At 43.7% G+C, this 24,205-nt stretch overlaps 1 protein-coding gene across 4 annotated transcripts in view; it reads right to left on the reverse strand.

Annotated features, from left to right (window-relative positions):
• Nucleotides 1-2,729: 2,729 nt before the first annotated feature.
• The window catches only part of CARS2 (cysteinyl-tRNA synthetase 2, mitochondrial), a 35,161-nt gene continuing 13,685 nt past the window's right edge, over nt 2,730-24,205 (reverse strand). For 2 of the 4 annotated variants that reach the window (XM_054653879.2, XM_077173319.1), the window contains 8 exons: nt 23,626-23,759; nt 20,601-20,668; nt 17,866-17,932; nt 13,294-13,432; nt 11,243-11,366; nt 9,193-9,291; nt 5,615-5,875; nt 2,730-2,894 (listed from right to left, as the gene is read on the reverse strand). In XM_054653879.2, the coding sequence (XP_054509854.1) occupies nt 2,820-2,894; nt 5,615-5,875; nt 9,193-9,291; nt 11,243-11,366; nt 13,294-13,432; nt 17,866-17,932; nt 20,601-20,668; nt 23,626-23,759 (967 nt within the window). In that variant the 3' untranslated portion in view covers nt 2,730-2,819. Of the gene's footprint in view, nt 2,895-5,614; nt 5,876-9,192; nt 9,306-11,242; nt 11,367-13,293; nt 13,433-17,865; nt 17,933-20,600; nt 20,669-23,625; nt 23,760-24,205 lie in introns of those variants that run through there. The other 2 variants (XM_054653887.2, XM_054653894.2) reach the window with 2 other exon arrangements.

Raw genomic sequence — 24,205 nt, forward strand, 5'->3', positions numbered from 1 at the left:
GCCATGCTAGTAGAATAAGAAGCAAGAAGTAAGCCTCTTTGGAAAGGGAATGCATGAGAGTTGCTGTAGATTTTGAATGTAATTAGTTGCCTTTTCCCATTCCCGGTCCTAGAGGCAGCATTCATTTAGACAAGGCATCCCTTCCTGCAATGTCTTCTTTTTTTTTTTTTTAAAGTTCCTCCTTGGCAGAATAAAGATATGCTATAGGTATCTTGGCAGTAAAATTCATTAAACAATAATTAGGCTTGCCTGGAAAAGAAATAAATTTCTGTTTCTTTATCTGGTCTTGACTCAGCACAATGAACTTGTGAAATTGTCATTTGGAGAGGTACTAGGTGGGGCACGAAACTCAGTGATACCCAGCAGAACTGGTTCAGCTCTCAGTGATCATGGAACAGTGAAGTGCTTCTACAACTGCAGCTGCCTGCTGGGTTGGAGCTCAGAGCAGCCCAGCACACACATCTGTAGGTGGACAGCAGTGAGCCAGCAGGAATACAACTTGGAGGAACAAAAGGCAGCCCAGGGCTCGTACCTGTGCCTTCGCAGCACAGTGCAGGCATGTGCTGCAAGTCAAAGGCAGGAGCAGAAATGGTGGTCTGTGTTTGAGCTTCAGGTGCAGTCCTTAGCACTGCAAAAAGCAGAAGATTTTAGAGCAAAAAGCATAGAGGCTTTTACTTATCTTTGCAGGACAGACAGCCACTGTCAGGGCCACACTGATCTGGCACACTGGCAGAGCAGGCAAGCATTAGGTGTAAAGCAGAACTTCTGTGGGATTTTGCACAGGACCATTCCTTAAATTTTTGGAGATTTAGTCAAAGCTTGTAGAGATTGAACCTGACTGGAGAGGGAGGCAAGTTCATGCAAAGTAAATTTAAATGGGTGCTGCCCTTGACCCTCCAGTCCAGCTCCAAGAGTTGCTGCTCATTAAAGCTCTGGAACAAGCACATAATGCATCTGGTTCCTGCAGGGGATGTTTCCTGCTCAGCACAGCCACCCCTGCAATGCTCTCAGCTGGAATGTGGTGTCTCAGACCAGTCAGACTGTTCTCATTCCTTGCAATAGCTGCCTGCAGAAAGCACCCAGAATCAGAAAGGCTACTCCAAGTATTTCCCTTCAGCCCTTAGAGTTGGTGTTTATGGATGCACTGTGACTACTACCTCACCCTGATGCATTTTTCTTTTTCTTATTAAACCAGTTACCTATTTTTAAAATAGGTTTTTAAGTGTTTGCTTGTGTTGGTCTATGAGGGTTCACAGACTACTCTTAAGAAATAAGGTTTTAGTGTTTAATTTAAGCAGTTTTGTAAACTGTCTGCATCTTTGAGGAAACTTAAGCTATTAATCCTCCCCTTAAATGTATTTGAGAAACCTGACTACTTTTAAATTAAATCAGAAAGGTAAAACTGATTTTTAAAACAGCTGCTGCCTTTAAAATAAGTGATTTTTTTTCTTGTAATTAGAACATCAGTGGTATTATAATGATGAGTAGGCAAAGTCAATCAATTAACAGAGCTCAGTACAGATTTCAACTTGCCCTGTTGGTTTTAAAGCTACACAGAAGTTGTAACTCCGTTATTCACTAATGTATACGAATTGTTACAATTTTTAAACATTCTGGAAATGTAGCAGTTTCTTTTGGTAGGAAATAAAAATAATAGCAAATGGACTGGACTTTGTTTGGTGTGTGCTGATCCCATTTCCCACAGCAGCTGAGCTGCTGCTCACCATTCACTGTTTTGCTGGAACAACACTGCCACGAGCAAATGTACAATACCAGCTGTGTCAAATAAGCACCTGTGCCCCAGTGCTGAATGAAGAGACACCCCACTCTTCTCCTGAAGTAGAGATAATGGAGAAAGGAAGCAGAAAACAAGCTACACATTCTATTCTCAACAGTATAAAAGAAAGCCTTTATCCTTATGAACAGACACTTTGAAAACACATAAGTGCTTTGTAGATGAACCCATGTTTTTGGTTCTTACGTTTTTGTAAACTGATTTAAAGAAAGTGCAGGTACCAGGTAAGTACCAGCCCTGTATCAACACAGGCCCTAGAACACAGCTCACCTCAGGTGTAAGAGAGGCTCTGCCCATACCCACAACAGCCATGGCCAGCAAAAAGGTAACTGAACAGGTAAAAACTAAATATACTTTATACTAATATATATATACATATATATATATCCTAATTTTATCTTCCTAATTCTGGAGAGATCCTGAGCGTGCTACACTCCCAGTGCTAGAGAAGTCTCCTTGTATTCTGTGCAAAAGCAAACAAAAGTACCAAGCCTTACAGGTAACTGGATACCATCATATTACAGGTAAAGGTTTCACAGGATCAAAGCAGCACCACTGCAATAAGGAAATACTTTGAGGTTAAAAGTATCCCCCATTCCTATGTCTGAGAGGAACAGAATTGTCAGACCAACAGGCATAAAACTTAAGTGTTTTCATCTTAAAGACAGGCCTAAGTTCTTGCCTCTGCCTTCTCAATGTTTAAACTCTGTGTCAGGTCAGCAGCACGGGCTGAGGGCAGGTGACACAGCCTTTGGGCTGGGGCAGTTCCTGCAGCAGAACAGACCCATGCCTCATGGTGTTAAATCAGCTCAGCTGCTCCTGTGCTGCCTTGCACTGTGGATGCTTCCACCACCTGTGCTGCAAGGCCTGTATTTATTTACCAAGTACTAGTGCCAACAGTTTTCCTCAAATTACATGCTATCCTTTTTAGCCATTCTGTTCAACAGATTTTATTTTGAAAGAATTAGTATTTACAACAGTTGCTGAAGTAGCTGAAATAAAAAACAAGTCCAAGGATGAAGGATCAGCTTTTTTTCTCAGTCTGCTTCTCTGTCTGCCCTCCTTCCACAATTTCCCAGGTTGAAACAGCAGCTCTGTCCTGTAAGAGAAAGTAAGCAGGTCAGTCCAGCCCAAGTGGATCACAGGTTTTTTAACCAAGATTCACTCAGCAAAGCTGTTCATTCAATTGAGCAAAAGAGGTGGGAATATAATCTCACAGGAATGCCACTGCTACTAATAATGCTCAGAGTTTGAAACAAAACTAGACAATTTTTCCTAGCTCAGAGGGAAGAAATACAGAGTAGAAATGTCACCTCTTCAGCATGGAATGCTGCAGGGGAGTGCAGCCTCTCACATGAGTAGCTACACTCAACTCATGCAATTGTATTTTCAAGTCTCAATGGCTCATGTTTCTTCAATACATATGAATGTACTGCTGACCATGTCTGATCTGAACTCAGGACAGAAGCCTGTTGATTTTAATCTATCTAATGTGATACTGTAATATTTCTGAAAGGCAATATTACAGCTAAATTGAACATTCTATTTAGAACCAGCTGTTTGCAATGGTTGAAAATTAAAGTTAATCTGAACATTGACACACAATGATGTTCCATGAGTGCTGACTCATGAGAGCAGCTGGAATTGTTGAATCTTTTTTTACATGAAAATGAAAACTTTTTGATGCCTAAATACATTTCACTTGGTAGCACAGCTTCCAAGCATGCCACAATGACAAGAAAAGACACATGGATTTTTTTAATCAGTCTGTTGCAAGATATGTAACTTCAGCCAACATCCTTTGCAATGAGCAACCTGACAGAAGAAACCAGACTAGGGAAATCACAAGCTAGAACCTGAAAGAGGAACTACCCTTTCTACAAAGCTGATTTTTAAGAAAATTAGGCTTCTATTCAAGCCACCCCTTTCCTGCCCTGCCTCCAACCAGGGGGGTCCCAGTCTGCACTGGATGGAGCTGAAGCTTGTCTGCTTCATCTGTTCTGCTGCTTTTCCACCTGCACATGGACTTCAGAAGTCGCTGCCTTGCTTGAGCCTCACGTGACAGAGGGCAGTGTGTTGGCATTAATGCATGAACAGTGTGAGGCTCAAAACATTTTGTGGAAATGAGGGGCTGGGCAGAAATGAGAAATTCACATAACTTCCTCAAGCAATTATTAGGCAAGCAGGACCCCTGTTAGGTGCTGTTTTACCAGGACATTTTTGGCATCAGCTGCCCCAGCCAGGCAGACTCATGCTGAGCAAGAGGGTGGGTAGAGTCCTGCTTTGTGTAGGCTGTGTCTCCTTGCACACATGATTTAGTGAGCCTGTGTGAGTAATTGCAGAGCTGCATCACTCAGCTTGCAGGACTCTTTGGGATCTGCAAAAGCAAGGTGTAAGCTAACTTCACAACACACCTTCAGACACTTCCACAGTATCAGCAAAAAAAGCAGGAGTTCAGCTTTGGATGCTTGCTCTGTGTGTGCTCCTAAGTGCATTTGTGCTTTGTCTTCTGGAGCAATCTAGTCTGGGTCAAATTATGTTGAGCTTCATGTTATTAAATTTTTTTTTAATGAATGGAATGGTTTGAATCCTGGCTCATTTGTGGGGTTTTCAAATGTAAATCTCCTTAAAAACAAACCAAAACAGATCTGCAAAAGGATGGAGGTGGAGCTGCAGCATTTTCCCAATAGATGAAAAGGCAGGCTGCTTCTCCAAGACTTTGTCTCAGCGCAGTTGTTTGGATTTGCAACTTGCTTGGCAGGTGAGTGTAGTGGGATTTACAAACAAGTTAAAGGAAGCAGATGTTGCAGTTTCCTTCCTCAGCTGCAGCTCACCACCACCAGCACCACGCCCTGGCCCTCACCCCGGATTGTGCTGGCATGTTCGCTGCCCCCCAAGAGAGCAGAGCGCCGACCGCGCTGCGCTCCAACAGGAGCGGTGACCAGTGACAGCCCTCAGGCTCAGCAGCTGGAGCATGTGTGCTGCCACTCCCTGATGTCACTGTGCTTTCCATCCTCCCACTGGCAGAACTATGGAACCAGACCTGCCAGCATCCATTCCCAAGGAAAGGAAAAATGGACAGTATAAACTGGATGGAGGGAGAGAATGCAAAGGATTATTCTGCACTCAAGGAGCAACACTGACCCTCGCCTCACAGAGGCAAGAAGGGCAATGACCAGAGGAACTGGAAGAAGCAGCACTTAAGGAAATAATGCAGGTCCTTGGAACCAGGAGAAGGCAGTAATGCCATAGAGGGTCTTCTCCCAAGCCAGAGATGCCGTTGAGATAATGGAAAAGAACAGTGGCATTAGGTGTAGGCTAAAAGTAGAAAGCAGGATTGAGAGAGGAGTGGTACAGGAATTGGGCAGAGTCTCCATGGCTCAGGAACAATTGGAAATGAAGCTGCTGAAGATGGAAGAGACTTTCTCATGAAGACTTATTTTTGGTGGGAAGTGTGGGCTAGGTAGAAGGAAGGCATTATTTTCACAAGTCATCTTGCTTTACTTTCCAGTTCCTTTGCAATCTTTAAAGCTGCACACATTACTCACACCCTTCCTTCTGGACTGAACTTGGGCAACTTAGAGATTTCTGAATATTATGAGATTATTAGTGGCTTGCATGGAAACACAACAACAAGGCTGAGGGGAAGCAGAAGAGAAGGCAGCAGAAGAGAAGTATAGCCAAACAAGGACTTGACTTCCACCTCCTGCTACTGCAGTCACACAGGGAGCAGGGCACCACACCACAAGCTGCTGAAGGGGAATGAAGGACAAAAATATGTGTTATCTTAAAAAGTGATTGAGAGTCACTGTCTTCTACCTTGATGTGGATTCCAAAGGCAGCAAGGTCTCCACGCAGACTGTCACAAGCCTCCAAGAGGGGCTTTCTCTCCTGCATTAACTGCTTCCTCTTTTCCTTCTGCTCCTGTTTGGATCCCTGGGCTCCTGCAGCACCCTCCACTGGCGCAGCGTCCGCTGCTTCAGGCAGAGCCAGCGCGTAATGCCGGACCTTGGAGCGGAACCTCACCAGCTCTTCAATGACATTGGAGAGCACTGCAGACTTGTCTCCTCCCACAGCCGCCTAGAAATCAAACAGACGGCTTTACAAACATCTGAGATTAAAAAAATCAACCTCATCTCCATAGCAATGTGAGACTTTATCACCTCTCTTGGTTGTGCATCTTCCATATATTGGTAGGGTTAAAATGTCACTGTCTCACTAACGCTGGACAAAAAGTTACAGTGGAGTCACACTTGGAAGTAATTCAGCATATTCCTGCACAAGAAAGCATTTACCTTGGAGCAGAGTGCTCTCACATGAACACAACACACAGCAGAACTCATCTCCACCCCGGATACGCCAGAAACGTACATAACTTAAAAAGGGATCTGATAAGTTAATGTAAAGAAAGGCCTGGCAACAGGAATCCAAAACAGCAAGGGAAGCCTAGCCACCAGCTCAGACAGCTCCTTGGCTGTAGAAGTCCAAAGACAGAGAATACATCAGCCCCTTACTCTGTCTGAGCTCCAGACCTCCTTCAGGAAACACAAACCAGGAAAAGTAAGTATTTTGCCTTTAAGTCTCCAGTCCATCCTATCCTTTCTCCCTTCATCTTTAGAAACCCTTCCCAAATCCACAGAACTTTCATCTGATCCACATTACCCAAAGTTTCAGCCACTCAAAAAAAGCTGAGAGAAGCAGCAGCTACTGCACACAGGGCATGGATATTTCCTGGCTGCAGCCAAGCCCCTTCCTCCCCTCAGCCACTTCCAAGCTTCCCTGGCCTCCTTTGGCTTGGCAGGAGTCTCACTGATCAATGCTCAGCAAAGGAACAGACTCAGTCCTGCTCCAACAGCTGCCAGGATGGGAGCTTGGCAGTCAGCTGAAGAGGAAGGCCACTCCTCAGCACTGGCACAGCCAGGCTCCTGGTCTTGCTCTTGGCAGAGACACCATCCCTGTTTCTCATTAGAGGCAAACTCCCAAGGGGAGGAAAAGGAAAAACCTCCAAGAAACAAGAGAACCTCACCGTGGTGTTTTATCACTAGGACACGAGAGTGGGAGCACAAAGCACACCAAGGCCATGGGCAAAGCTCCTGGCAGCAACATCATCTGGGAGCAGAAGGGCTGCTGAGTAATTAAAGTCAGAAGGGTCTGGGTTTAGTCACCAAACAGCAGGATGGAAATGAAAGGGAGCAGAGCTTCAGAGGTCACAGACAAAAAAGAGGAGCAGGAGGAGGAAGTGAGAGGGAAGCTATTGAAGATAAGAGTGTGAAATGCAGTGAATTCCTCAAGCTTTCAAAACATGTAACCATACTAAAGAAGTTTAAGAGATTGAAAAAGGTAATAAATCTAAGTGTCAGAAACACTCCACAGTAACCTGTGGCAGGATAAATAGTTAAATACAGAAGGGAAAGCCACAATGGCTTTGGGAGCAAGAAACATGCCTCTAGAAACACCACTGAAAGAGGTCAAACCAGGCTCCTACTGGAGTGAGAGCCTTCAAAAGGAAGAACAGCTTTAGGAGATGAACCAGTCTGCCACATAAAACAGCCTCTCAGGGCTGATCTCAAATTTCTGGCCCTTTCTTACTCCACAGACTGGCCCCAGCTGCACCTGCAATACACTCAGGACTGCACTCTTTGGGAGAGCAAAAGCTTCCCAGCTCTAAAACAGGCACAATGGCTTTCACTCATCACCCTTCCACATGGATCCATCTTACCTCCCTGTGGATAAGATCTTCTCTTGCCAATGCAGAGAGAGAGACAGGCTCTCTTATTAATACAGCCACTAGACTGAGATGAGCCATTCCTTAGCATCCCCACTGATACTTCAGAAGCACAGGCAGCTACATTAGGCTGATTAGCTGAGATGAATCCCAGCTCAGGAGCAAGACAGACCCACAGGCTACATGCAAACATCCAAACAAGGGGGCCCAAACACTGCTGCCTGTATCCTCTGCACTGTCAGCAAGCAGTGTCCAGGCCAGGCAGCCCTCTCCCACACGTGGCAGCACCCACTGTGGTCAGGGACTGCTCCTGGCAAGCTGCATGCCTGGGGCTACCTGGCTAAGAGGCATGAAAGGCTGGATGCTGAGCTGTTCTGGCTGGTCTCAGAGTCAGGGAGCAACTCCTACACCATTTTATTTACTAAACTGTGGTAGCCCATGGACCTTTCTGATGAAGATTTAGACAGATTCCTTTACTGCAAGGTGAAAGAGCAGAGGAACAGAGAGGAGTCTGATGAGCTGCTCCTTTCTTCCTGCTTATCTCAGACCAGCATCTTCTGCTGATCCTCCTGCCACACAGAGAAAGGGACTAGCACAGCCTAAAACAAAGAGAAGCATTCAGATACTTGTTTCAGCAAAAATATAGGTGCAACAGATGCCTGCATATAGACAGCCCAGAATCTGGAGGAATGACTTTGCCATCCAGCTAACAAAAAAATGTAAATGTTCAGTATGCCACTAAAAATTAACATGCAAACTATGGGCTGTGAGGAGTAACACACAGCCAAATCACATCCAGACACTGTTTTGAAAGAAATTTTGTGAGAAAATCCATGGAGGCAAACTAAATAAAAACATTTACCACTATACTGCCTGATTTTCAAAGGATGAATAATGTTACATTTTCTTACTCTCTTGTCCCCCTCCCCAAAATAACTGTTCTGTTTTGCAGAACAGTTTCTCTACAGAAAGTTTTCCACTGCTTTGCATTCAGCTGCATATTTGAGCAGGAGAGGAGCAAAGAACACCCTGCTATTCTCCAACACCTTGTGTCATTTTAAATGCTTCCATACATTGGGATATCACCCCCATATTGATGACTCTTCTTCCCATTCAGTACTTTGCTTTGAGCTGTTCTCTCCTTTTTTTTTCCTCTCCCCATTCCTATCTTTCCAAGAACTAGTTATGTAAGCTCATTGTCCTCCCCTCCCCACATCCCCCCCATGGCTCAAGGCAGAGCAGCCCCTTCCCCTGGCTTTCTGCAGAGGAGTGGGACCCCTCACAACTGCAAATATTCACACAGCTATCAAAGCCACCCTGGATGCAACCATCAGGAAGAAGAGGAAAAGCTGAGCAAAGCCAGACATAACAGGACGATGCAAATGCCTCCAATGCTAACTTTTTCTTGTTTCATTCCTCAGTCTTTCATTTCCACAGCAAAAGTGGTGGTGCAGAAGTCACATGGGAACACCTCCAAGAACTAAAAAGGCCCCATTTTGTTCCACCTGCTCGTACACTCTCCTAAAACATCAGAGGAGAAAGTGCAAGCAGTGCAGAAAGGTTTACTAAAACCATAAATAACTTTGTTACATCCCATGCTTTCAGAAAGCACTCTATGAAACACTGGGGCTGCTACCATATCCTCGAACACATAGAAGAGATATTTCATTACCTGTCTTTCCTCAAAGGACATCCCAAGGGCACTGAAAAAGCCTTCAATATAGGAAATAATGCTTCCATACACAACAGAGCTTCTAGGAGATCCAGCATCCTGTTAAGAAAACACTCAAAAGAGATTGTCCAGTCAATACATATTACAGAGCCCAGCATCTCTCTGCAGCTTAGTCCACAAGGGAAAACTACTACTAATTATAAAGATCTACCTCTATCAGGAACACCTGCCCAGACAAGCAATCTTACAGAGATACAAAAGCACCTCACAGCACAAAGGGAAGGGATTTAAGTAAGCAAGGGAAGGGAAGAGCTGATCACCAGCCTGTGCAGCAAGAAGAGATGTGAGAAGCTGCCACACATTACACGTGTGCAGTAAATTAGAACTAAAAATAGCACTTTGGGCATGAAAGGGCTGTGTGTATGGAAACAAAATAAAAAGAACAAAATCCCACATTCATGGACACCTGTAATATAAAAGATTAAAACCAAATTCTTTGAGTATCTTATTGATTTGATCCATGTGGAGGCCGCTTTGAGATAGTGTATGGCATTTTGTCATGCCCTGGTAGCAGCAGCAATCAGCAGCAGCAATACAATAAGGATTAAATGACAGACTGAGGAGCCATTTAAGAGACTAACCCCTGTCTAAAAAATAAGAGTGATGACATGCACAAGCTAATCAGCAGCTGGTACTGGATTTTATCTGACATCTTCACTAAGGCCTGAGATAAGCTATAGTCTAAAATGTATAGGAAGGTCTGAACTGGGAGGAGCTGGAGCAAGCCACTGGGAGAAAGGAGCAGGAGTGTGCCATCTAAGGTGGGAAATGCTTAGCAGGAAGGCTAAAGAGAGGAATAAGTAGTTATGTGGATTTACTCACAGTTCTTAAGGAATTTTACTTTACTACATATGTAATGAAGAGGGAACACTCCAGACAGCTGGGATGTACCCAGAAAAGCTCCACCACCTCAACCAGAAATCCAAGTCAGCTGCCCCACAAATATCCCATCCCATTCTCAACAAAACAACTGACAGGAGGAATTCAGGGGGAACAAGCAGTGACTGACAAAATGGGGGTAGTTGTATCTAGGAGTGGCAATGCCATTACAGATCCCTGCTGCAGAGTGTTTCAGGTCAGGAATTCACTCAGATTGTAAAGATCATTTGTAATGATAAGGCTAAGGCTAATCTGTAAAGATTTGCTTATTTGTAAAGATAAGGCTAAGGACAAAATGGAAAGCCAATGCCAAAACCAGACCAGAGTGAGGCAAGATTCTAAACCAACAGGTTAATTCTCCCTTAAAACCAGTTATTATCACGTACACAACATTTCTTTCACTGCACACACATGGTGAACATGATGACACCAGTACTCAAAGAGCACAGCAACAAGGCTGAGGTGCTTGCCTTGAGTGATAAAGGGAGCTGTGGGTAAATGGAGAACCCAGAAGTGCTTCAGACAGTGTTTATTGCTCAGATCTTGTCCTTACCAGATTCTTTATTTGAGTCAGTATGAGAGATCTTAACAGGGTCTTAATTTGCCAAAAGCCATCTGAAGACAGACTCATGCTGATGCCAGTTACAGAAGACAGCAGAAGCCACTCAGTCCCCAGCACTGAACTCACCACCAAGACTGTCCAGTGCACCTGGGGCTGCTGGCCAAAGCCCCTGCAGCAACCACCCCACACCCTTCCCAGTTTAGCTTAATTTCTGTGCATGGGTATTAAGCAAAGAAGCAGTGTAAGAACAGAGAACCAGCACTAAAATTAGCAGCAGGTCACAACAGCCTCAGGACTTCCAAAAGCCTTAGGTATAAGCAATACAGGGTAGCAGGAAAGAAACATCCTCTGGACACAACAGAGCACAAAACAATAGCCATGCACAATTCCTGTGATAGGGTCAGGACAAATGGGCTCCATTAAGGTCAAAAATTTATGGAGCTTTGTTTCTGCTGGTTTCTTATGTGAACAATAAACTAATCTGTCTGCATTAAGCAGTAGGACAGTGGACAGCTGTCATTTTCTGATCTCTGTATCCTAATGGGTTACCTTAGTAACAGCCTTAAGCTGTCTGTTGCCATGGTGAATGAGGTCCATAATTGCTGCAACAGCCCTGGAGGTGTCAAAGTCATCTGCAAACGCAGCCTTCACGGTTACTTTTGTGTTGGCTAGCCTTCAAGAAGAAAAGGTAACATTTAAGATAAGACAAACAAGATGCCAGCAGTATTCATCAGCCATTCAGCCAGAGGGAGTCACTGAAAGGACACTGCCATCTCCTTCCCAGCTGTCCTGTGATGGGCAGTGCTGCACTCATCAGGGAGAATACATCTTTCTGCTGTGAAGGGAAAAATTTGATGCATGTCAAAATCCTAATGCTACAGCCATTCAATAAATATACATGGCTAATCAGAGGGGCCAACAACAACACAGCAAAGTTTGCCTTAAATCATTTAAAAACAGATGGAAAATGAGACTGATATTAAGCATATCAAAGATCTTACTGAGTTCTGTTTTTTTTTTTTCCAGCAGTCCATTAATCATGCTAACAGCATGCTTCTCTTCCAAAGACACATCACAGGCAGCTCTCCAGTGCCTGGCAAGGAAGCTGTCCTGGGGCTGGCCAGAACCAAGCACTGCCTCCTCATTTCCCAGGAGAGCCCAGCCCCAGTCCCAAGGGATTGCACTCACCATGGCCCAGATGGAAGGGTCCAGTGGGACCATTTGTGTAGCAGTGCCAAAAGCCAGTGGGCAACCAGCACTGATCAGCACAGAACCAGCAGGTGCAGCCACTTGGAGAGGAAGATGAGAGAGCAGCAGGGATAAATGGGGAGCCACAAACAGCTGCTGGCAGAGTGCTCCCACACACAGCCAGGTGAACCAGAGCTTGACAGCACTGCCCCAAGGATGCCATTTCCCAAAACAGTGCAAGGAACAGGGGAACCTCAAGCTGTCCTAGCATCTCTGGGGCTCTCCTGAGCCTTATTTTACCTGTTTTTGTACTTTTTCGCCTGGAATACCTACTCCCCTCAGATACTGGATGACTGCTGTTCTAATTCATTCTTCCCAACACTTTTCCCTGCAACCTTACCCCTCTCCACTGAGTATCTAACACTTCCCTAATTATGAGCTTTGTTTCATTTTGGTTGTTTTTACACCTAGGAATACACAAGTTGTGCCCTCCCACACATCCCCTACTGATTATCCATTTCAAGTTCCTCACACCTCTCAGCTTTATCTTGCACCAACAGATCTCCTGCAGCCTCCTGCTGAAGGATTTGCTTTTGCCAAATACCACAGCTAATTAATGCAACTCCACTTTCCTGTAATGTGCTCCAGTGCCCCTTGCAACCCTCAGTCAGTGCAGGCACAAGCTTCCCCCCCAACAGTGAGGTGCCTGAGCCACAAGAAGCTGCCTCTCACCTCCACAGCACAGGCTGTCTCCCCTCTGACTGTGCAGCCCAGGGCTGCCTGCACTAACCTTGCTTCAGGGCACTCAGTGCCCTCCTACCCTGACTCTGTGATCTGCTCTCAGCTTTGCACACAGCACATCTCAGTCCTGAAGATAATCTGGTTTTCATAATGGACTCCCAAGGATTCTCCTCAGCATTGTCAAGGTCACAACAATTGGAATTGCTTCCTGCCCTGTGACACCCCTGCCCATGGCCAATCTCTCAGTAGCCCCTCTGCAGCACACCACAGTGCCAGCCAGCCTGATTACAAATCCAGGTGCCCAAGGTGTGTCACTCTCCATTCATCCTCTTTCTTCTCCAGGCACCACAGCCCAGCTCTGCTTACAACTGGGGAGCCTCACAACTGCCACAGCTTTGCCTCCTACATCACCCACGAGGGGCCAAGACTGTGTTAGGACAGGCACACCAGAAAAGTAACACAGATCTTAAAACCACAGTGAACTGAGGATAGCAGACTAAGAGCAAAAACAGCTGGCTAGAAAGAGAATTTTTTAAAAACCTGCCCTTGTTTTTGGGCTGGGAGGGAGGACTGCTGCTTAGTCCTTCTTGTCCTGCTTCTTAAACAGGAGTCTGTCAGCCAACTACTGCTCACATAATCACAATCTTTTAAGATACAGGAAGTGCACTTACCTTTCCCACAATATGTCTTCTCTAACAGGGTCACACACCAGCTGTCCTTTTATATAAGCATTTGCATCTCTAATAAATGAGGAGATTGCCTGAAGAAGGTTCTTTGCATCTTCCATGCTCTCCTCACTAAATTCTACTGCTAAGAAAAAAGAAATCAAGGCATTATGATGGAGAAAATGTTGTCTGTCATACATAGGAATAATTTGGAGACAAAGGAGAAGTTTGTTACTATTTGCATAGCAAACTTCTTACAATTAATTGCACATTTAATTAAAAGCTCCATTCTTCATGCACACCAGGAGGATTAAATCAATATAAAAGACAATCACTACATATGACAAAGTATAACCTACTGGAACACTTATCAAACTGATTCAAAAAGTTGAATCTGGAAGTTTACTGAAGCAATCACTCTTTAACTTGAATTTTTTTCCATTTTTGAATTTCTCTGCAAAATTATCAATTCAAAGCAGCAGGATTTAATATACTTCTAAGTGTTCTAGTAATGGCAACATGTATCTCTAATTTTGTGCCAATTCTAATTTAGGTAGGCACAATCTGTATTTGGAGATGTCCAAAGAAGCCTAACCCTCACTAGCAACTCTGCTTAAAGGGCTGCTTCACCAGCATCTAAAATCTAGATGAACCCAAAATTTGTGGTCTAGCTCCTGAACAATTCCCTCACATCAAAGCTAAACTGACCACACCACTTTGAGAAAGCTATTTTTAGAGAAAATACAAATTGCTTAAATTCACAAGGGCATGTCTAGGGTGGGATTCATCACACTCACACATATCAAAGCCTCTTATGGCCACTGGAAAGAAAGAGAAAACCTCAAGGTAAATGATTCCTTGCATGCACAGCTGAGCTCCACTTTGCAATGAGATGTGCCATACAGGAACCCTACAGAGCTTCTCTTCCAGCAGCCACAGTAACATCAGCCCTACCACTAACAAGGCATCCATGCACACAGACATGTGCAAAATCCCCACTGCATTCAGGGAGGGATTTTGCACATTGGCAGGCAATTCCACCTTGGGAGCTTCCAGAGCCCACTCCTGCTGGCAGGAGTTCAGCAGGCTCCCCTGGCCTTGCCTGCACCCTGTGAAGTGCAGGGGTGCCAGACAAGCTCACTGTCACTTTTACTGGGAATTGCTATCAGTGACAGGCTTTTTTTTTTATTAATTGTACAGGAATGTGCAATTTTCTGTAGAAAAGCTTTTGGACCCCACATAAGAGAGCTCACCTGACCTCAGTGGAAGTTGTGTCCTTAGGACAGGCCTAAGTTTGAGTGCACTCCTTCCCCCATTCCTTCCCCCACACCAGAGCCATCCATGGCCAGAGCAGCATTGCTTCACTGCTGCACTCCTGATCTCAGCAATAAGGTACATCCAAACTACAGCTGCCAGCATACTCCTGGTATCATCAGCAATGAGCATCACCCATAGCTTCCACAGAAATCTCACCTCTGGTCCTGCCTGTGGTGCATCCAGCTGCTTTGTAGAATTACCCAGTGCTGCCCAGACAGACTCTTTAGAGCAAACAGTTCTACCAAGAGGACAGATGTAAGAGGGAAAAAGCAGCCAGATGTGAGACCCAATCTCATTTCCATTAGCCTAAATCCCAAGGAAGCCTAACTGTTTAAACAGACTTTATACAGGATTTACCCCAGTGTAACAAAAGTGTAAGTCTGGACCTGTATTTGTCAGATTTTTCACTTGTGTGTAATTAAAAATCTGCATTACTGCTTCATTAAATCAAGTCTTACTCAGTTTTCAAAAAGATCAGTGTAAACACCTCTACAACACAGTGAGACAGTGAGAATGATCATTTATATACACTAGCATTACTTAACTGATTAACCTGGTTACAAGAATTCTGCAAGGAATACTTGATAAAAGTTTATCCTGATGAAACCTACTTTAGTTCATTCTTCATCCCTAGTTCAGGGCATACTCCTAAATCACTGCCTGCAGGCACTGCAAATCCACAGCACAGCACTGGTCCTACAAACCATTGTGCTCCCCACTCCTTCCCTCCTTTGTCACTGACAGCCCAGAGAATCCCCACTGCCCCCAGAGCTCAGCTGCACCCAGAGCAGCTCTGCCCCACCACCAGAGAGGCAGAAAGACAGATGAAGCAGAGGAACCTCATACAAAAATACATTATGGATGATAAAAGTCTCTTCTCTCTAACTTTTCTCCTCTTCCCCACAAGCAAGGCATGCAGCTTTATCCTCCCTCTGACAGTGATCATCACAGGAAGGGACTCCACACCCATGAAACACATGCACCTCCTTGCACACACCCCTTTCAACCCTTGCCCCTCCAAGGCTAGGGAAGTTGGGACTCATATTTGTCTCTATTTGTGCCTGTTAGCACAGACAGAGACAGGGGGGTAGCCCAGACAATAAAAAAGTCCATTCCAAGCCAAAGAAAACACAGTATCAAGCATGAGCCATTCCCAGCTGTCAGCAGCTGCCCTCATCCACGTGCCTACAAAGATCTTTTTTACAGATTCAATCCAATGTTTGTGGTACCACCTGACCCCCAAACCTGGATTTTATGAAAGGCTTTCTTTGGCAGGTAGGAGTGGTAGGAGCCATTGCCCATGGGTCTAGGCTATAAAAACCTTTTAAGAAACAAGAAGGTGCCTGGGATCTCACTTCTAATAAAAATATGAGCAGACAGCAAGATGAGGAGTGCAGTAAAGTTATGTTTAGACCAAAGTGAATATTGACAGCAGGGACACAAGCTGACAGGCAGCACAGTGAATACCTGGCTCAGCAGAGACCAACTCTGGCTCTTTATGGGAAACTAATAATGCACATGGCTTGTAAGGTGGAGGTGGGAAGTGCAGGCTTTTGAGCAACCCTTACCTGCCAACTGGCTTATACTCTGATCTGACACCACCATATCCTTTCATCAAAGCCACCCACATCCAGACAGGTAGCACTCTTTTTCTGCCTCAGGGGGGTGTTTATCCTAGAAGTAATGCAAAAACCACAGGCTCAAAGGCAGCCAGCTGACAGGGAGTGAAGAAAGCCTGCAGGCACCTCTCCATTACAGGGCTCCAGTGCCATTCCTTGTCCTGAGGCAAGGTTAGAAACTACCAGACACTTAGCTCTTGCTCACATGACAAACATGTATACATGATAGTGGTAGCAGGTGTTAGTCTTTCCTCTTGTTTTAAACACACATTTGCTCATGACTCCCAAGTGCCCCCAGCCAGGGCGACACCTAAGTGTACACAAGGTATTTCATCTCCTAAAAGAAACAATCAGCCAAGTTGCCACTGCCCTGCAGCATCACCCCAAAACAGCCAAGCATGCCAACAATCCACTGCACACCTCAACAGGATGCTGCTCTGCAGCAGATCTTCAGTTGGATGCACCCCTCTCTTTCTGTGACAGTTGCAGGGGAGTTAATAACCACCTCTCTCTTTACTATCCCATGCTTTGAAATACTGCAATTACTCAATTCCTGATGCCTTCAACTGCCCTAGAAGAGGGAGGATCCACCAGGAAGATCACATGGGTGGCTCCTACAAGGCAGTTAGCAGTATGAACAAGCAGAAAGACTTCTCAGTCCAATGACTGCACGACTACAAAGACTGGCAGCACACTGCACAATGGCAGGCACGAGCAGTGCCCCAGAGCCTTGGCCATGCCAGCTCTCACAGTCACACTGCTACAGGTGCTTTATCCAAGGCCCACTGGAACACCACAGCAGCTGCAGCCCCATGCTCCACCATTCCCTTGCCATGCCAGGACAGCCAATGAGCCAGGTGACCCAGCAATGGTTAAGGAACTACCATCTGCTTTTGGCAGGTCCCAATAACCTGGTAGGAACACAGACATACAAAAACCTCTTCCAGCTCAAAGTAGCATCTACCTGCTGGAAACACTATGGGGTACCCAGGGAAGCTGACAAAATCTCCCCATCAGCAGAGAGATGATCTGCCAGACTTAAGGTGTTCATTAGGTTATCATGTGCTGGTCTAAGCCAGCTGCACTGCACAGAACTGCCTGAACACTCAGGAACTCCACAGGACAAAAATGGTAACACAGCAGGGAGATAAAAAATTATTAGCCAGCTCTCATCATACCCTCTACAGGAATATAAGCCACAGCTCTATCTAGATACAGCTCCAAAACCAGCTGATCGTGACTGCAATACAAGTAACTACAACAGACGCAAATCAGAGACAGAGGTAATTCATTAATTAAAAGTGCAATTAACTACGAGTCACAACTAACTGCAGCTCAAGAAGGTATTTAAATGAATGGTTATGTACTGTGCTCAGTAAAGACAATTTTCTAAATGTGAGCCAAAGAGCAGCCCCACAGAGCACCACCAAACCCTTTCCACCCACTGCATTTGGGAACCGCAGGGACCCGCACGGGGAGCTCGCTCCGGAGCTGGGAAAGGCTGGGAAAGGTGTGGGGAAAACTGGGAAAGGCGTGGGGAAAGCTGGGAAAGGTGTGGGGAAAGCTGGGAAAGGTGTGGGGAAAGCTGGGAAAGGTGTGGGGAAAGCCATGCACAGCTCAGCAGGGAGGGGCTGCTCCTTACCTGAGCTGTATCTGCCACGCAAACAAAACATTCTGAATTGATCTGACGAACATCTCTTCAGGAAATCCTAAACTCCATGCACAAAAGGACAGCTTTAGTATGATATCAGTTTCTTCAGGAGCTCTTCCATCCCTTGGCTTTTCAAACTAACATGACAAATAATGCATCTTTCAATTTAAGACAGGCATAAAATCTTCAAACTCTAACACTGCTTTAAAACCTAAACTAAATAAAATTCAATTCCATGTAAGACAGATGTGCATACATATATACAAGATATAAATACACACACAATGTCCAATATAAGATAGTGAAAATTACTTTGCAAGTACAATCAAACATACACTTTAAAAACACCTTTGCAAAGAAAACCCAAAATGAAATTATCAGACTAAGATTGGGATACAATCTTACACAGAGGAAAGCTCCTGAGTTTTGAAAACTTTACAAAAAAAAAAAAAAAAAGATTTCTTGAAAAAGAAAATAAGTGTGCTTTTTCTGCAGGACTAGAATATGAAGAAACACAGAGAGTGAACAAAGATAAATCCCAGCACTATAAAAAGAATTATCTGTGTTAATTATGAAGCCTAATAAACTCCACTCTAATATTAATCTAGCTTTACAAATAATTTACTCCAGTAAACAGTAAACTACTAGTATTACTACTAGTACAATTAACGTATATTAACAGTATAATGAACTATTTAAATGTTTGGAAGGTACACTAATAAAACATTCAATCACTTCCAACCCTGCTCTCAGCAAGGCTGGACACTGTGGTAGATTGACTGTGACTATTGCACTTCTGCTTTTTTTTTTTTTAATTTGCAAACTGGTGAGGATCATTGAAGCGCCACAAAAATCCAAAATAGTAAGAAGACAGTACAAGTGAGAAAATATGGAAAGTGTTATTTGCTTAAACCTCACATTTTGAAATAGTCTTCTGGTACAAGACCAAACCAGCCTGAACAGCGGAAAAGCATCAGCAATGTGCTGTCTCTCAAGTGAAAATAGAAATAATTGAGGCAATCACAATCAAGAAACAGTGGTACTGATTGTTTTGGTGGGTGTTTGTTTGTTTGTTGTGGGTTTTTAAAATAAACTGGATATAAATGAGTACCCCATATGCCCAGCAGCTTTACACTAATATACAGAGGTAGAACAATATGAGTACAGTACAGAAATAAATTCAAATTTGGTAAAGGACCATCCAAACTAGAAAAAACAACTCTGAATTTCCTTTAAAACAGAGAACAGATGAAAAATCACAGCTCTTTGAAAGCAGCTTGCTTGGCCCTGTGTTATCACAATCACTTTGATTTTCAGGGTCAGAATTAATTTTTTTTAATTAATTAATTTTAAATTAATTTATTTTTAAAATTAGCTATTAAAAAAAGGAAATAAAAAACTGGAGTAGGATACAAGGGGAGGGAAACAAGGCAGCTGGATGCAGAGAATGCTGGGCTGCTGTGCCCAGGTGACAGCCTGGGATGCAGGTGGCAACTGGCTGGACCAAGGGAAGATCCTGGACAGACCTGCCCTCTTTGGGCACAGGCATAAAACCTTCCATGTAGCTTAGCTTTCAAGGTGCAAGGCAGCTGCACAGGAAAAAATTGTTTCACTGGATTGAAAATCACTTCTCAGGAAAGATTAATGCTTGTTACCCATGTGTAAGGGCAGACATGAAAAGCAGGGACCTACAAGGAAAGAGAGACAGGCCAGAAATACTTGTTTCCTCAACACAAGCTGTGCCATCCTGGGGGACATGGAGAGGAACATTTTTATATGCTGCTTTTAACTCCATGCTCTGAATTTGTGGTCATTTCTCCACCCTGTCCACAACATCTGCTGAGACATGAGATTTCTGTAAAAATTGTGAGCTCCAGGAAAACAGGGCTTAACTGTCCCCAGACAGCATCAGAAGACTTAGGAATAAAGCAGCTCATATTGAACTTCATTTTAAAGGGATTTTAATTAATTTTTCCAAGAGGGCAAAGGGGAACACATATGCCAAAGCAGTTTCCCAAGCTTTGTCTAAAGGAAGGAAATCACCCTATGGCAGCAGTAGGCATCAGCCATCCTGGGAGCCACCCCAGCACAGCTGGAGCACACACAGCTGGCAGAGAAACCCTGCTCTGGGCCACACCAAAGACCTGGGGACACAGTGAAATATCACACAATCATGTGGCTCGTGGGTATCAAAAGGCAAAGCTTCTGTGCCTCAGCAAGGTCACCATATAAAGGGTAATGGGAGAGACTGCTGCAACAGTGTGCTTCAGGATCCCCAGCAGCTTCATGACAAAACAATGACACTATGTCCCATTTCACCTAAAGAAGGACTAAGAAAAACATCCATTCTTTTCTGTGTCCATGCTTTTTCAAAGCATTATTAAGGATAGACTGATGAGAACCCATCACTACAGAACAGAATCATTCAAGTTGGAAAAGACCCCTGAGACTGTCAAGTCCAACCACAAATGTACAGTCCAGGATTCTGGTACTGGGCACAAACTCTGCTCCTACAAGCACTCTCAGCTCAGCAAGATCCATTGCTATAAGCAAACCATGAATCTGAACAGGTATCCTACCTCCAGATCCACATAAACAGATACATCAGTACTAGAGAAACACTGCAGCACAAGCACACACGCCAAAGCTTTCTCAAAAGAGGGCTGTGATTAATATTTACATATTACAAACCTACAAAATTGCTTCAATTCAAACAAAGAAATTACCTTAATTGTTATGTAGTTTTTTAATGACTTTGACATTTTTTCTTCACTTCCTTTAACATGCAAGTGCCCTATAGTAAAAAAAAAACAGAATTAATCAGGATAAACAAGTGTGCTTCTGAATAGGGAGCAAATGAGAAAGACTGCACTGAGACACTGGAAATGTTGGAGGCAGCATATGCTATGATGGATACATGCCAAACATTTCAATGTAATGGGGAACACGTTTCAAAAGCTTTGCCTACAGTCCTGCACATGTCTCCATTCTCAAAACTTCCACTGGGTGAATTTTAAAACACAGTCATTTAAAACATAAAAAAAAAAACAACCACCCACCACCACCATGAGTCCCCCTGCCCAGAATTGACAATAAACTGATAAAAACAAGCAAGGAAACAGTTTCAGGCTTCACAAGTACTTTATCTGTTACTCTTGATTTTTCAGAAGTATTTTAAGAAATATTTTCCAGTGATCTAGCATTAAAAAATCCTTAAAAGTTCATCTTCTGTACTTATTACTTGCTGATGGCTGTTAACATTATTTTTTTACCCCAAAGTTTTAAAGCACTGGTTCAAAATATCTTAAATGCAAAATGAATTTTCTACAGATTCTCAACTTCTCCAGACTTGTGAGACTGAGAAAAAGCAGGGTGAGGGAGTGATGCAGCTACAATATCTAATTTGAATTAGTTTGTTTTGAAGTGTGACCTCTGAGCACTGCTAGAACATTGAAGAGTCACACAGATCACTGCTTTGCAGGGCTGAAGCACAGGAAAAAGGTAGTAACACTGCATTTAAAAGAGTATGTAGAGCTTGGCTTTAGGACTGAAAGCTCTGTCGAAGAAAGACAGGAGAAGTATAGCCTGAGGCTGCCTGCTTAGAGGTCTCATCCATGTGAGCCATGGCAGCATCACTGATGGAAAACACCAATTATTCACAGCACCACAGAGATGGCAAACATGCTGCCACTGAAAGACTACTCAGCATAATTTCAGAAATGTTATTAAAAGCCTTAAGAGACTTCTTCTAATGAAAGAGTAATTCTGTAAGTTACCAACCACCCACAACTAACATGAGATTTTAGGCACTTTTCTGTGACCTGCAGCATCTAGCACTTATTCATACTTTGAGGCAGATTTTTAAGCATAAGTTTCTCTTGCTCTGTAATACCCTACCAGTACTGCATTCTTTCACATTTGGCAGCCCAGGGCTACCAGTGCCTCAGAGTGCAAGGACAACATATGATCATGCTCCTGCTTTCATGAGTGGTGACAGAAGTGGCATTTCTTGCTCAGCAACCCATGCAGCTGTCTGGATTCTGTGCTACTTGCTACACAGAGCTGCTTTGCAGCCTTGCCTGAAACCCTCTTGCTTCCACAAGTAGATAAAATCCCCATTACACTCATCTGGATATGAAAACAACAAGCTCAGGCCTGATAACTGGACCTGAAAAGCTCATTGTTTCACTCTTCAGCTATTTCTGATAATGATTCAAAGCAACAGGAACTCACCATGTGAAGTCCTATCCTGACCTACTCAAAATTTCATTTTGTACAACATACTCTATGGAGAGTAGGAATGAATCAAAAAATCCATGGATGCAGAACCAGCTAGAGCAGCTACCCATGACAAAAAACCTTGCTTTCACTGTCCTGTCTGCCAGCAGGTGAGGCCACTTTCACCAGTGCATCATTAAACCTGGGACACTCAATAAGCATATTCAGGCTGTCAGACACAACTGGACACCTGCAGCTCTTGGGACTCAAGTAAAACCCACAGCCAAAATTCTCCTGGGAGAAGGGGAAGAGTCTGGCTAAGATTACTTTCTCTCTTTTGCAAAGGTGCCTAAATACTGACTTAATTAACTTCAGGCAAACAAGTTTAAAATAGTTGGACTGTGTTTTCCGAAAAATGTACCAGTAACATCTGAATTTGAATTAATATTCCTCTTCCAAGAGTTTCAGTACTTAGAATGATTTCATTCAAGAACACAAAATACAAGGATTTTCATAACTTTGGTTTGGCGCTCTTCCCAGAGTACAAGTAGTCTAAAAATAAAGTCCTTATAAGATTTATCCCCAGTGCAGGGATTTTCTTCCTCTAATGGGGACTGCTCCTCCAATTCTGAGCTGCTAAAATTCTGAAGTCTGTTAGCAGAATAAATTGTTTCTGAAGCTGATTCATTTGCCCTAAATAATTCACACCATGATCCTCCAGCAACTCTTTCTGACTTAATGAATGTAATCTGTCAGCTCCTAGAGAACTTCACTGTAAAAATTGCCCTTGGAATTAAGTTCTCCTTATTTTTTTTTTTAATCGACTCTTCTTTATTTAGCTGGTATCAAAAAATATTTCCCCTACAGATTCAGTTCCAAGTTTGAAAAGCCAGATTCACTGGTTTGTCAACAGAAGGCTCCCCTTGGCAGTAACCAGTGCATCTCAGTGGAAATGCAGTGGATTCCACAGCACCTTGGGAACAAAGCACACCCTGGAGGATGCACCAGCCTCTGGACAATTGCTATTGATTTACAACAGGCTCTACACTGGGAACTGAAACTAGAATTCAATATTCATCCCATACAGTACAAATATATAAAAATGAAAGCTCATGTAATTCCCAGAGTGCACCACAGGCTTAACTCTGCCGCTCTTCTATTCACAGAACCAGCTTCAAGAGTTCATAGAGACATCCTGCCCAAAATACTAATCAGCAAAAGAGAGGCTGCAGACTTGAATCTGACTTTCTGTTGACTTCAGCTGTCCATCCAGAACCACCATGACAGCAACAGGAGGAACAAATGCCAAGGCTTCCATCAATGGGAACAGCACTGGAGCCATCAGTGACGTAGTTCAAAGCACTGTACAGCACAAACTTCACTGAATGAAGCTCCTTTATGCAGAGGGAGCAAGGAGCAGTTCTACACAATGCCAGGCAGTGTAACGTGTTCTCACAGCATGAAATGCCAAACTTAAAAATCCCAAACTATTGTATTTGCACAGGCCTCTCAAGTGATCAATATTTTACTTACCAGAATGCAGAAAGTAATTCCCCCACTGCTCACACTGATGATACACCTCACACTGTGCAATTTCATTTTCATGATGAGGAAATGCAAGATCTATTCCCCCAGTATGGATGTCCAGCTGCTTTCCAAACACTGCACTGTAACAATATTTTCCTGATCAGTAAGCAGAACACCACAAAAGCTTTTTGTAAAAAGAAATACAAATAAAAATAAGATGAAACAACATATATTTAAGTGTATAACTTAGTAACTGCAGTTTTAAAACAAGATTTTACACATACCTTGGGTACCAAAACTGCAGCAGAACTTGTACAGACAGGACCCATATCTGTTCACAATTACTTCTCCTTACTAGAAGCAATTCCTTAAAGGACAGCAAGCAGGATGTCTCCTTTCCTTGTTCTGCTACAGTTTCATTATCAGACAGGTGCCTTTATGCGCAAACCTAACAACTTACATCTATAAATTTGGTATTACTCTTCCTTATCTTGTACCTTTCCTGTAAGAATTCAAACAATAGTGTGTGCAGTCAGGTCAAGCTGGGCAGGTTAGCAACTTTATTTTGCCTGTTAAACAAAGTTTA

This window comes from Agelaius phoeniceus, chromosome 2, assembly GCF_051311805.1.
Source record: "Agelaius phoeniceus isolate bAgePho1 chromosome 2, bAgePho1.hap1, whole genome shotgun sequence".
Taxonomy (NCBI): domain Eukaryota; kingdom Metazoa; phylum Chordata; class Aves; order Passeriformes; family Icteridae; genus Agelaius; species Agelaius phoeniceus.